The sequence below is a fragment of the Mastomys coucha genome, unplaced genomic scaffold (genome assembly GCF_008632895.1).
Source record: "Mastomys coucha isolate ucsf_1 unplaced genomic scaffold, UCSF_Mcou_1 pScaffold7, whole genome shotgun sequence".
Classification (NCBI taxonomy): domain Eukaryota; kingdom Metazoa; phylum Chordata; class Mammalia; order Rodentia; family Muridae; genus Mastomys; species Mastomys coucha.
Window position 1 is genome coordinate 37,055,581 of NW_022196913.1, and position 14,650 is coordinate 37,070,230.

The following is a 14,650-nucleotide window of genomic DNA, read 5'->3' on the forward strand; positions in this document are numbered from 1 at the left end:
AGGGGGAAGGCCTTGAGACTTTAACACTGAAGCAGGTATAACCTGTGAGAAGCACCTAGCAGCAGGAGCAGAGTAGCCAGGCAGGTCAGTTAGGAAACACTTTGTCCACTCCTGTCTAGACTTCCAAAGGTGGCAGAATTAAGGAGCTCCAAGAGCAGAAGTCCCCTCCATACCCAGTAAGGAAGACAAGGCAGCAGTGGGGAGGGAGGCAAAGGTGACCTGCTGTCTCCCAGGGGTGGGCTCAGAGGATGTGGGACCTGTCCAACAGGCCACAGGGACTTTACAATCCCTCCTCCTTCAGAGCCACAGCCAGTGAAATCAGGCAGGGAGAGAGGCACAACAGGGCTAACCCTGGGAACACAGACAGATGGCTGTCTTTACCTAGTCCCTACAAAAAACCACCACCTCCAAGCTGCCTCCCGTAGCATGCTCCTATATCTGTCATGCCTCAAGGTGACACTATATTACAGGCATGATTTACGAGTAGTGGTTATCAATGCAAAAGGGAAAGAGGAAACAACTAGTTCTGGGGAAGTGCAGGGCTTGCTTACCTGAAAGCCTGTGATTCAGTCTTGTGAATGGGAGAACCTAACCCACAGGTAGTGTCATTGTCTTTCATGTCCCCAACTGAACAGAGACTCTGCCCTAATCCCATTTACAGCTGCTAGTGAATGAAGAACTGACTGTTTTAGGGGCAGGGGGGTTATTCTGAAAGTCTGACTGCACCATGTTAGCAGGGATACGACAGGGAGAGCTGGCCAGTTTGCCTTCTGCTAACCTTAGAGAGCTGGGCTGCAGTGCCGCCTTTGGCCCCCAGAGTGACCATGGCCAAAGCAGAAGAAATGCTGAAGGGAGAGAAGAAGATGTTTCCTGTGGGGTTGCTCTCATTCAGGGTGTGGAACAGTTCCAAAGCGAAGAGGGTGTTGGCTGAGCTCAGCTGCTCCATGGTGAAGGCTGCAACAGAGAGGGGATCAGCACTGCCAGCTACAACACCAGCAAGACCAACTATCTCAGCTTTGCTACTCACCTTCAGACCTGCAGTTGGTTAATCGTGCTCCCTCCTATTTTTCCCAAGAGGGCAAGCATACTCCTCCAGGCACACAAAGCTGGGGCCAGACTTCAGCAGTTACACAGGACCAGGGCCTAGGGTGTCTATGGCTCTAACCTTCCAGACAGGTGTGTCTGAAGAGGGGCCATGCTGGAGGCCCTGGCATAGTGCCCACACCACACAGCCTTCTGTCTGGAGTTCACACATCTCTCTCCCTGCCGTATGTCAGGTTCTAGTTCATGTGGGCAATGAATCCAGAAAACCACATGGACCTACTCTGCATACAAGTGAATTCTGGTAAAGATAGCAATGTTATCATATTAGTTCTCCATGGATTCAGTTCTCCATGCCTGAGGTCAAGGGTGCAGTCTCAGCTGGAGTGGAATATGCAAGTTTTTGATTGCCACTCACTCTCCCTAGTCAGGCTGTGGGTGACAGGGAGGAGGAACACTCTCCTGTGTCCCTTTTGCAAACAAGCTGGCTCCTGCAGTGGGTAAACAAGCCCTGCTTGGGGGCCATCTGCTATTCCATCTGGGTCCCAAACTCAAAGCTCCAGTTTGTCCAAGTACAGGGCGATCACAGCTGCTTGCCTGTGGATGTTTAGCTACCAGGGCCACACCCACTTCTCATTGTTGAGGATCTAGGATCTCACCAGCTTCCTTCCCTCCCAGCCTCCCCGCAGCTAGGATTGACCCTATGGAGCTGCAGGGCACTGCCTCCCAGATGAAGGTTCAGAAAGAAAGCTGAGAAAAAGAAAGACTGGCTAGGATCACCTTCCTCCCTCTTGCCTGAGGCCTGGAGTGGGGTGTAGTTGGGGAATCCACAGCATTTCCTGGTCACCTCTTGGGTGAGGGTGAGGTGCCAGGAGCATGCTGGTTCCTGGAAGAGATGCCAGTCATGTCCCTCCCTCAATGCCCCCTGGGAATCTTACCTCTTGTTTAACAGCACTGGCTCCACTTGCAGGCTGAATGAGGAGGAAGTGCTTAGAGCCAGCTGTTGCCTTTATAGTATGCAGAAGGGGAGTGTCTTACTGGCAAGCCCAAGCTGGTGTAAAACCGACCTTGGAGGACTGTCAAAATAAAAGCAGAAGATTGCGGGCACTCCCAAGGGGCCATTACTTTCCTCAGTTCCAGGCTTTTCTCTGTGTCTATAAGCAGAGACCCGGTAAGTTATTTCTTCCTTAGCTGCAAATGGCCAAGAGGATACATGTCCTCTCTTCCAGGTCAAAAGATTCCCTTTTGAATTCCACTGACACTGCAAACATTGAAAGGAATCCTTTTTGTGAGGTGTGTGGGTAAGGGTGGAGAAATATCTTTATGGTTCCTTGCATAAGGTTTCAAGCTATATCGTTGGCTGCTCTGCACTGAGCTAGTGCCAAGGTTAGCTCAGGGACCACACCAGGCTGGAGAGGCCCTCAACCCACCATTCTCCACTATTAGACTAAAAGTTTGGACACATCCCCTCACCATGCAACTTAAATTAGAATTGACGAGCCCAGGCCATCATTAGCTTGATGGGCTCAGCTTTATTCTCCCTTGAAGTGTCTGGATCTGTAAATTCCCAGAACTTTTAGTGTTTCTTGTTTTTCTTCAGAGGACAAAGGAAGAATCCTCCTGTTAGTGAGGGTCACAACACATGGATTAGTGTTTGTTAGACATGGGTACTAATTACAAGAGGAGAAAGGAAGATGGCTCAGCATGTCTCCTGAGTACACACGTGTTGAATACAATGCCTACTGTGAGGTATCAGAAGATAGAAACTTCATATGTAGTGTTTGGGAGGTGGGGGCTTTGAGAAGTGATTTCATTTACACAGGGTTCTCCGGGTGGGGACCCCTGACTGACTCCGAGAATATCATCTTCATGGCCACTAGGTGGCGAGCATGCCCCAGCTCTTAAGCACTCCAGCGCTTGTGGCTTTTCCAGAGGCCTCGCCTTCAGCTCTGAGAAACAGTCCTGGTGGGGACTCAGTCATCCACTTTTATAAGATAAGGAGAGAGCAGAAGATCACAAGAGATACACCCAGGATCCTCTTATTATTATTTTTCTTTGATACCTTGATGCCTTACACTTTCTGGGATCATGCCTAGATGAAAGCTATTTCATCTGGTCTTGAACATGGAGGATTCATAATTATCAAACCTCAGATGTTTTATTATAATAACAAAAATTTACATAGTCCTTTTCACATACAAAATATGTTCATTCATGTAGCCCAACTTTATTCTAGTATTACCAAAATCAGAAATGAAATTCAAAATATTCCAAGTGAGCCTGTGGAATCAAATAAGCTAGTTTCTTCTGAAACAAAATGGGACCAGCTTAGGACAGAAAGTCTTTTGTAAAAATCAATGACAAGCTAGGGAAAAGTGGTAGTTCCTACAGACCTCCAAAGCCCAGTATTACAAGCATTATGACAATGTGAGGCTTGAATACCACCATTACACCTCCCTGGTGCCACAGTCAGGGAGGGCAGGGTACTTGGATGTCCAATGCTCTGGTGGACTTCAACCCCATGACCACCAAATGGCGATGACACAGCAGCCCTCATCGGCTGAGTCCAGTGCTTGTGGCTTTCCCAGGCTGCAGAAGTCCATAGTAATGCTCTGCTGCTCAGGAATCTTGGAAAAGAATCCTCCTTTAATTCCTTGAAACATCTTCCCTGGTGGGAACTTTGCAGTGTCACAACCCCTGGCTCCAGTAAGCAGCACTCTATAGTGACTCCATGTCAATCTAGGACCTACCTTGTAAAGGCTTCCCTTTAAATCAAGGAGAATGTGCCACACTGCACCACCTCACAACCAGCTTGCCTGAGACATCTTGACACAACGTGAAGGACTTTCAGAAGGACAGTGGAACCAAAGAGTGCCATATCATAATGTGGGAGCAGCTGTGGTATCCCAAGTTCCATAGTGCACTGGGTCCCTATCTGGATTCTTCCCTTGAAACTCTTGTGTCTGAGGTGTTATGATAGACATGGCAATCATATTGGGATAATTGCTTGATGACTTTGTCTCACTCTCTGGCTTGCAGTAATGAATAGCCTCTGGCTTCTTGCCATATTAATCTCTTTATCAAAGGTTAGCTTGTCACAGCCTCCATATTCTTTCCTGAGCATGTGGTTTCTTTCTTTAACATGGTGGGGGATTTTCAAAACCCTTACATTTTATGCTAACTAGACCTCCCTCTCTCCCTCCATTTCTCCTCTTTCTCCTTATGTCTCTGTCTCTCCCTGTCTCTCTTTCTCTGCATATGTGTATGTGTGTGTGGGTTGATGGGTAGGGTGTGTGTGTAGAGGGGTTGAAGATTAAGCCCACTTGTCCTATCATTGTTATCTGGCAGAAAACACTAAATTGTTCAAAATGGCCTGTAAATGGCCATCTTCCTGTGTCAGATTCCCAAGTGGTTAGGATAAGTGTATTTTCTATGGGATTGCTGAATGTTTCCATTTTTATCTTGGGAACATGGATTACCATGAGCAACTGAAGTCACGAAGAAGGAGACTGCTGTACTCGGTTACTGGTGCTGCCCTAGCGCTTGAGAGCAGAAGTGATTTGTAAACTTTTAAACCTAGCCTATATAATGCAAAATAGTAGCTTTCACTATTAAATTTTCATATATATACATATATATGAAATATATATCATCTTACTTTATATATATGCATGTACATATATGTACATATATGTACATACATATATATATACATACACATATATACATACATATATAGTAAGATGATATATTTGTGTGTATATATATATGTATATCATCTTACTTTCCTCAGAGTAGAGCCCTGCTTTACTGGCTCTTGTCCCCATTCGATGGGAACATGGGTCCTCCTTCCCAATCACACTTTTGTGTCTTTTTTTTTTTTCATTTTAGATTCAGATTGCTGCCCTCTATTCCTGTCCCCCCTCTCACACAGTTCCTCACCTCATCCTCCCAACCTCCCTTCCCCTTTTCTGCTGAGAGGGTGAGGCACCGCCTGAGTATGCCCCTCCCTGGCACATCAGGTTATTGCAGGTCTAGGAGCATAGACCTTTCCCATTGAAGCCAGACAAGGCAGCCCAGTTAGGAGAATTTATTCCACAGAAAGGCAACAGCGTTAGCAATAGTCCCTGCTCCAGTTATTGGGGAACCCACATGAATACCGAGCTGCACATCAGCTCTTTGGTTGTGGTTCATTCACCCTATGAGAACTCGAGGTTAATTGACTCTGTTGGTCCTCCTGTGGAGTTCCTATCCTCTTCGGGCCTGCAATTTTCCCCCCAACTCTTCCATATGAGTCCCCAAGCTTCATCCTCTGTTTGGCTGTGGGTCTCAGCATCTATGGTCAGCTGCTAGGTAGAGCCTTTCAGAGGAAGTTATGGTACTGAGTGTCATTAATAGTGTCAGGAATTGGTGCTTAGCAATGGGATGGGTCTCAAATTGGGCTGGTTATTGGTTGGCCATTCCATTTTTCTCCCATCTCTGAAAATTTTTGTAGACAGGACAAACTTGGGGTATCTTGAGTTTTGTGGTGTCACTTATACTTTGGTGTCTTTAAAAAAATCTGAGTTCCACATTGAAGGAAAATGCTAAATTAGTGAAGGGGCTCTATCTGTCTTGAGAATGGCACACATGGCTCTGGCAGGCCTTGCTCTTCCCTACCATTCCCTCTTCTTGCTTGTTAAATTGCATTTCTAAAGCTGGCTACCAAGGTCTATTTCCTTATTTGGCCACTTTCTCCTCCTGGGGCTGACTAACAAGGTCCAGCTATCAAAGTATTGAAGTCCATCAATCAAAATTCCTCTTGTGGTTAACCTATGTAACATGCCTAATTAAAATTAAACAGCTCATCTTTACATGGAGTTTCCCCTTTGACCTTTATAAGTCATCATTTGCCTGTGGGCCACGTCTGTCTCCTCTCTATCCAGAGGCAGTATTTTGTTCCGCTTACCCTTGTTCTTTTCCTTTTCTTCCTCATCCTCTAGCTCCTATCTTTGTATCTTATTCCCTGTCCTTTCTCCTTCTGGAGCAAATAAATGTGCTTTGTGCTGAGAACTTGGTCTTGGGGTATCTTGAGCTGACTCCAAGTGTCCCTACTATTTGCCTTTCTGAGTCTGGTTTATTTCACTTAACATGATGATCTCTAGCTCTGTTCAGTGTCCTGCCAAGACATAATTTCATTCTTTTATATAGCTAAATAAAGCACCCACCATTGTGCACACATACTACATGTAAAGTGACTATTAACACATCTCAGGAAACTTTCTCCAAAATTGGCCACAGACTTGGGCACAAAACAAGTCTCACCTGATACAAGAAAGGTACAATAATAACATGCATCCTATATGACCACCATGGACAAAAGCTAGATATTAATAACAACAGAAATAGTAGAAAGCCTATGAACTTAGTGAAACTAAACAACTATTCACTAGTGAATGAAAATTGGATCAAGTCAGAAATGCGGAAAGAAATTAAGAACTTTTCAGAATTAACGAAAATGAAAAGACGCAGACTCAAACTTTTGGGACACAATGAAGGAAGTTCTGAGGGACAAGTTCATAGCACTACCTTAAAAAATAATTAGGCACATCTCCTACTAATAGCTTAATGGTGAACTTGGAAGCTCTTGAAGAAAAAGAAGAGATCACACCATTTTGGGAGTAGAGGTCAAGAAATAAACTCATGGTGGAAATAAGTAAAATAGAGATAAACAAACAAAAAACAAAACCAAAACCAAAACCCCTCAAAAACCAAAGCTATCCAAAACATACAAACAAACAAAAATGAGTGAGAAAAAGGAGTCGCTCTTTAAGAAAGTCAGTAAGATTGACAAACTCTTAACCAAATTAAACATGGACAGAGAAGATCCAAATTAACAAAATTAGAGAAGAAAAGAAGGATATAACAGCCACCAAGGAAACCCAGAGAGCCATAAGGATGTATTTCGAGAACTAGTACACCACCTACTTGGAAAATCCAAAAGAAATGGATAATTTTCTTGACATATACCATTTACCTAAGTCAAATCAAGATCATAAAAGCAATTTCACCAGAAATATCTTCCCTATGGACATATAAGCATTAACTAAAATCTCTCAGCCAAAAGAGCCCAGGGCCAGATGGTTTTAATGGAGAATTTTACCGTAATTTTAAAAAAGAATTAATGCCAATACTCTCCAAGCTTCTCTACAAAATAAAAACTGAATGAATATTGTCCAATTCCTTTTATCAACCCAGAATTACCGTAATACCTAAACCAATGATGAGCCTATAAAGAAAGAATTACAGATCAAAATTCTTAATTAAATACTTGCAAACCAAATCCAAGAACACATCAAAAAGATTACTCACCATGATCAAGTAGGCTTTATCCCATAGTTACAGGGAAGAATTCAACATATATAAATCGATAAATGCAATGCACTATATAAACAGACTGCAAGACAAAATCCAAATAGTCATCACATTAGATGCAGAAAGGGCCTCTGACACAATTCAACACCTCATAATGATAAAAGTCCTGGTGAGATGGGGATACAAGGGATATATCTCAACATAATAAAGGCACATTATAGGAAGCCCATAGTCAACATTGTTGACTTAGAGTTTTCAAAACCTACTTTAATTAGAGGGTTTTTTTTTAAACACCTCAATCTCCCTTCTTGCTCACCTACCAGAAGAAGAGGGAAAAAATGTTTAATAGGAAATGGGGGTTGTGGACTGGTTTAGAAGTTCTTTGGGCTATTTCAAACTTTGTTGTCAGGATATCAGCAATCCAGTTCAATAGTGTCATCCAACACGAATCAGCAGCAGCAGTGGCTCAGTCCAGAAGAAGCAGCGAGGTTCTACTGAGTCAGCACAAGTCTGCAGAGATGGCAAGACACAGCCAGAATATTACCAGAGGTTCTTTGGAGCATTTATTTTTACAAAACCATGACTAGAAAAGATCAGCAAAGAAAGCAAGGTGAACCAATGCAAAAGTATTGTCAGAGAAGAGAATGAAGTAGTATAAGGCAAACCAATGCAAAAGCATCATTCACTGTCTGTTGTGTTATGCTTAACACTCTTTCCAAACATCACCCAGCAAAACATCAAATGCCCTTTCACAAGACAGCTTCCAGAAAAACACCCCGTGTCTGTTCTCAGCCAAACATCGTCTCCTGTTCCAGTGTCCTGCACTCAGTGAGGAGTTTGGAGCAAGTGTCAAAAGAGTGAAGGTCGAGCTCTCAGAGAGTCTGAGCTAGACCACTGATGCTCTGGGAAATACTTGCCTTCTCAATGGGATCTTCATCTGCTGTAAATAACCAACAACTTATTCAAGGAGTAATGTTCCTCTGCCATGATGAAAACCAGATAGACAGTGAGTTCACAGTAGGGAATGGGTTAGAGGCTACTACCCTAACACTTCCAATTCTGTCTGCTAGGGATCACTAACAAACCTTCACAGTCCTATCTCCCAAAAGATGTGTCAGAGTGTTGCAGTTTGCATGACTTGTCACATGAGACACTCAGAGGCTCAACACAAATCAAAAAGCCAATATAGATCACCCTTCATATGGTCTTTCCTTAGTATCCCCTTAGAGACAGAACTGAAATTCACTGTGGACCTCATCATTTACATCACCTTAGAAAACCTAACTTCTGATGCTAAGACACTGGAATACCAAACATCCATGAGAGGAGAGGGCACAAAGTGGAGCCCAGTCCTGCAGCTCATATCATGCATATCTGATGCCCCAGGGTTCTGTTCTCAGGGGGAAGCATTGGGAAATATCTATATCATGTAAAAAAAACCTCTCCCAAGCACTCTCAGGTCTGTGCGCCTAGAGCAGAGGCTTTGATGACACCATATCCTAAAGCAAATGAGGTTGGAGACATGGATGCATACGACTAGTCCTACCACTCTTGTTGCAACAGTGAGGGATGTTCCCTGTACATCTTTATCCAATGCCATCCTGGTATAAGTTAGATACTCTTGCTGGAATCACAGCCCAAAGAATCTAAATTGTTGATATATGGAAGGACATGGTATTTATGGTGTTTTGCTAAATGTACCCATGTCTGCCTGGGACAGGAAAATAATATACTGTGTACTTGTGAGAAATAAGAAACCAGGCTGAGGAAAGTCTCTCCTGAGGATGACTACTCTGACAACACAGAAACCCATCAAGGCTCACAGGAAGCTTTCACATTTGCAGCCCTTCTTGACAGGTCCCAGACAGAGGATCTCTCCATCCTCTTGACTTTCTTTGTAAAACAATCTCCCCCTCAGGCACACCCGTTTCAGTCATCCTCACAGCCATCACCTTGGCACACAGTCTGGATGTCAGCCAACTCTTATACCTCTCTCCATGTGTAGCGTGGGAAGATGGTAGCCATGTCCAGTGTCCTAACATTTCTAGAGTAAGCCTGCCTTACTGCACATTTAGACCTGTCACAGCAGGCTTTGCTATTGTGTAACATGGGCAGATAGTGGCCATGTCCAGTGTTCTAACAGCTCTATAGTGAGCTCACTTCTTTACATAGCTAAGCCTGTCACAGCAGTCTATGCAGTGAGCCACAGAGGCATCTTCTTCCTTTTGTATATGTTCCTTGTAAGGTAGACCTAGAGAATGTTATCTGAGGATATCCCTCCACCTTGTAAGTCATCACAGCACCATGTCCTTGGCATTTTGAAGTGAGCTAATTCACCAATTCCACACATTGCACACAGCAGCTAAGTCCCACCCCATTCTTTCCTGACCTGGCTGGATCTTACCTCCAAACTACTCAGAGGAGAGTTTTAGCCATCCAGACCCATATATAAGGAAACCTTGACTTTGTGAGCACCATATCTTCTAAGGACATGAAGCAATGACATTGGGATTTCTCTAAAGTGGCCCTGGCCCATACTCTCATAGAGTGTTATGCCTTTTTAAATTGTAGGGATATATTGTCTCCTTCTCCCACAGATAGGAGCTGGGTTTAGTACTGCTAAAGCTGGGAGATGGGATTGAACTGCTAAAGCATGTTCAATCAGAAGGTAGCCTATTTCTTCTGGCCCAACATGGAGTCATGGATTACCCATCTGATTCTTTTTTCTGCCAGGAAATCCCCAGCTCTTCTGAGTTTAGCATAGAGAGCCATTGGGCTACAACCAGTGAGATCTCTGATGCAGAAGTGCCTTCATTTCCTGTGCATTCTAGACACAACCATGCTCTCTGAATTAACAGAATGCTATTGTGTTCTTTAAGCTTTCTCTGTCTGTTTAGAGAACTCCATCTGGCTGGTTATTAGGACTTCCTGTGGAGGATGCCACTTGAAAAGCCATATGCTTTCATTTATTTTCCTTGCATAAATTTATGATTCTGTTTGGTATATGTGCACGTTCATGAAGATCAGTTTAAAACTCTACATATAAGATGTATTCAGAAAGTTTCAATGCTGCTCTCCTGAGCTATTCCCCACCCCAGTCCCTGCTCTATCCTGAGCAAGTTTTCTCATCCCTAAGATTTGCTTTATCTTTCTAGTATTTTCTTAGTTGCATATGTCCAAGTTTCCTGGGGTTGTTTCCTGCTAGTTTCTAGCAAAGACCCTGCTGCTTTGAGCTGGCAGACTATCTCATTTTTCTCAGGTGGTTGTTGGGTAGAACTGGTCTTGTCTGGTGTGCAGTGTCCATTATATAACAACTTGAAGAAGGAATTGAAAAGGCCACTTGCAAAGTTGTATTTATGGGTTTAATTTTCAAGGAAACACATAGACATGAGACAGAGGTGGGTCAAGAGAAATATAGTAATCTGTGAAATCCTATCAAATTCCCAGTGATGTGTTAAAATGTGTGATGCTCAAGAGTGTGCTTAAACTTTGGAGAACTTGTTTGATACTAAAGAGCCTAAATAGTCCCTTTCAGAAGGGTAGGCTTGGGCCTAGCCATACAAAGTTCAAAGAATTCCACTTCATGTTTTAGGCTTACCCAGGGCTGAAAGACAAATCTACTCATATCTTTTAGCCTTCCCACAAACATGTAAAACCGGATGCTACTATAAGATGTCATGAGTGATCCTTTGCTTGTAGCTAACTTGTCATCCTTTTGGCTTTTAGCTTCCTTTTCTGTCACTTGTGTTTGCTGCCTTTTGGCCTATACCATGCTTTCTTCTTTGCAGTACCAGCCTTTGCCAACAATCTGGGACAATACAAAGCCTGGATGATGTTGAAGTGAGGTGTCTTCTAGCTTAAGCCCTAAATAGAATCTGAGTGAGCTCTGGTATTTTCCTGAGCAGAGTGAGGTAAGACAGGTACCCACAGCCTGGAATCAGTAGTCATGTTTTAGCCATACTTTGTTCTACTGTGGAAGACAGCACAGCATAGGAACTTCATCCTCAGCTGGCTTGCTCTTCACTACATTCTCTCTCTTTTCAGCTTAGACTGCACTTGCTCTGGTCAAAGGTTCAGTAGAGTGTGTTAAGAGTTCCTATGTAAAGTTTGGTGGATGAGTTAAGATGGTCAATGGATAGTGTTTTGTAGACCATTCTGTGCCTTCATTTTGAGTCCTGACTTTGATATCATCTTATCCTGTGATCCCTCCAGGGTTCATCCCAGCATTTATCATCATTAATAAACCTTCCAAGCAGCTCTGAGAATTCAGTTTCCAGAAAAGAGAATGTCCTTGGATGACATTGACATCTCTGGGCCTGAGTGTTTTACCTTGATCTAAAGGCTCCATACAGAAGACAGAAGGAAATATAACTTGCTCTAAATTTGAAAAGTGTAACAGAGGATTTTTTTTTTTGGAAGATGATATAACACTTGCTCCATAAATGAGGCAAAGGCTAATGCAAGGGAGTCAGAGAATTTTAACAAGCACTCAAACTGAGCACTTGTGTAAGGTATTCTGATTACTTCAAAGTCTTTACCCAAAATCTCCCTAATCCTTCTGCTACCCTTCATAATTAGCTGAGCCACTAAATCATAATAAGGTATCAAAACTTTTGCAGAGGAAGCAGGCAATATGGACCCATTCTAAAGGTCCTTGTTCTTGCCAGATAACCCTTGTTAGGGAAGTATGCAGGATAATAAATTCACAGGGTTTATATAAATCAATTCTTACTATAAGTTGGGCCTGGGTGGCCTCTTCAACCAACTGCAGAGCTTTTTGTTCCTCTAAAGTTATCACTTGGGGGAGACTTGGGACTACTATTTACTTTTAAAATATCAAAAATGGCTTTAATGGCCAGTGGTAAGGTTTAAATAAGGTCTAATCCAGTTAATTTCTCCCAGCAGTTTTGGAACTCATTTAAGGTTTTCAACTTATCCATTCTAAATCTTAAGGGTGCATGTGAGATAGAATCATAATGAATACATCTCCCCAAATAATTATTTGGGGGGGTTCTTTTGAAAATTTTCAGGACCACTTTTAACCTATTATGTAAATTTTGTACAAGGTTATCCAAAGCTTGATTTAATAAAGTCAAGGAAGAATGAGCAATTAAAGTATCATCCATATAATGAAAAAGCAACAGTTCAGGAAACTGCTGACAAATGGAAGCAAAGCTATATCCACAAATTTTTGACACAAGACTAGGACTATTTTTCATTCACTGTGGGAGTACTTTCCATTGAAAACGCTGGTATGGCCTTTGTAAATTTATTGAGGGTAAGCTAAAGGCAAAATGCTTCCTGTCATCTGGATGCAAAGGAATAGTAAAGAAACAATCTTGCAAATCTACAACAAAAACAGAGTATCCTTGGGGAATCATAGTGGGAGAGGGCAGTCCTGGTTGCAGAGCCCCCATAGCCTGCCTCCATGGTTTCATTCACCTTCCTTAAATCTTGTAACAGATTTAAATCATTTGCCAGATTTTTTCTTAACTACAAAGATAGGCGTATTCTAAGGACTGGTGGATGGTTCAGTATGACCCTTATCCGGTTGTTCTTGTTTAAGCCTGGATCTTATCTTTAAAAAGGTGCCACTGATTGACCCAGATGCTTTGATCAGCAGTCCAGATTCTCTTATCAGCAGTTAATTCAATGACCCCAGAGAAAAAGAATATCCTACTCTATGCCAGTTATTTTTTGCTTTGACAGCTATGGGGTCAGTTGAACCTTGTAGATGTTATGTACAGGCGATATCATCCCAAGTGTCCAAGAGCCCTGACGAATCTCAGTCCAAGGTGTTATGTGAGCCTCACTAAGAGGGAGATGTTACCAGGCTTTCAAAGCACAATTCACTTCTTTTAAAATTTCTTTGGGAAGTTTGATCTGTTTTTCCAGAGTCACTCACATCCCTAAGCCCATGTAAGAAAGGTATCCTTTATCTTCAAATTCTTCTCTAAGACACTTTTTCCATCTAAAAGAAGTCTAACCCCATACTCACAATTAGCTTTAAAGAAGATAAAGTGTCCCCCTGTGAGACAGGACCTGGCGAGCTTAAACCAGACTGTAGGAGTGAGCCAAGTGCCTGCCAGACATAAGGTGAAGTAGGGCCATACTTAGAAGTACTTTCTTTTAATTCCTTAGCAAGCATGAAGGAGATGGGCTCCCATTCGGGATCTCCATCATCTATGCTTACTATTGGAAAAGGCATCTTGTTCTCTAGCCTTCTGGACTGCTTGAAGAAATTGGGACTGAGGGGTGGGGGGTCTCCTTTTTTTGTCTCTTTTCTTAGGTTTAGGAGAAGGTTGTAGAAGAGGGGACGAGTCAGGATTATGGTATTTAGCTGTTTCTTCCTCTAATTCAGATTCATCTCCAGGATATAGAGGCTCTCCCTCATCATCATCATCATCATCAGAGGTAGAGGAGGTCTCTACTAAATCTACAGTATACTGGGAAGGAGGTGTTTTTGATTTCTTAGCAGTTTTTTTTTATTAGATATTTTCTTATTTTACATGTAATTTTCTCCTTTCCCAGTTTCCCCTCCAAAAATCAAAGAAACAAACAAAACCAACAAAAACAAACCCCTGTTGCCTCCCCCTTCCCCATGCCTGCCACCCCATCCTCTCCCACTTATTGGCCCTGGCATTCCCCTACACTGGGGCACAGAACTTTCACAGGGTCGAGGTCCTCTCCTCCTATTGATGATCGCATTTGCAATCCTCTACTATACACATGCTGCCAGAACAATCAGACCCCTCCATGTGCAGTCCTTGGTTGGTGGTTGAGACCCTGGGAGCTCTGAGGGTACTAGTTAGTTCATACTGTTGTTCCTCCTAAGGGGCTGCAAACCCCTCAGCTCCATTGGTCCTTTCTCTAACTCCTTCACTGGGGACCCTGTATTCAGTTCGATGGATGGCTGTGAGCCTCTCCATCTGTGTTAGTCAGGTACTGTCAGAGCCTCTTAGGAGATAGCTATATTTAGGCTGGCTTGCAATAGGGGTGGGTGTGGGGCCTACCAAAATCTTTCAGTTCTGAATCCTATGACCTGGGCTCCACTTACTGCTGGGGTCCAGCCTCGACACAGGATCGGAGTTCTCAACTGGAAGCAGGGATACCTGGAAGGAGCATAATAAATATACTTTAGACTACTTTTTTTGGGGGGGTACAAGCTGACAGGCAATTTTTCAAGTTAAGTTAATTTTTCAAGTTAAAGTTACTCATCTCTCTCTCTCTCTCTCTCTCTCTCTCTCTCTCTCTC

At 43.1% G+C, this 14,650-nt stretch overlaps 1 protein-coding gene and 1 long non-coding RNA gene across 8 annotated transcripts in view; one reads left to right on the plus strand and one right to left on the minus strand.

The window, feature by feature from the left end:
• Serpinb1 (serpin family B member 1) overlaps positions 1–14,650 on the minus strand; it is a 22,785-nt gene that overhangs the window by 6,773 nt on the left and 1,362 nt on the right. Inside the window, exons 2-7 of one of the 7 annotated variants that reach the window (XM_031358284.1) lie at positions 14,453–14,507; positions 13,394–13,477; positions 7,712–7,905; positions 7,393–7,477; positions 1,980–2,117; positions 779–954 (exon numbers count right to left, since the gene is read on the minus strand). In XM_031358284.1, coding sequence (XP_031214144.1) covers positions 779–946 — 168 coding nt within the window. In that variant the 5' untranslated portion in view covers positions 947–954; positions 1,980–2,117; positions 7,393–7,477; ... (1 more) ...; positions 13,394–13,477; positions 14,453–14,507. Of the gene's footprint in view, positions 1–778; positions 955–1,979; positions 2,118–7,392; positions 7,478–7,711; positions 7,906–13,393; positions 13,478–14,408; positions 14,508–14,650 lie in introns of all 7 variants that reach the window. The other 6 variants (XM_031358286.1, XM_031358283.1, XM_031358285.1 and 3 more) reach the window with 6 other exon arrangements.
• The window catches only part of LOC116081688, a 31,945-nt gene that overhangs the window by 5,131 nt on the left and 12,164 nt on the right, over positions 1–14,650 (plus strand). The window lies entirely within an intron of this gene.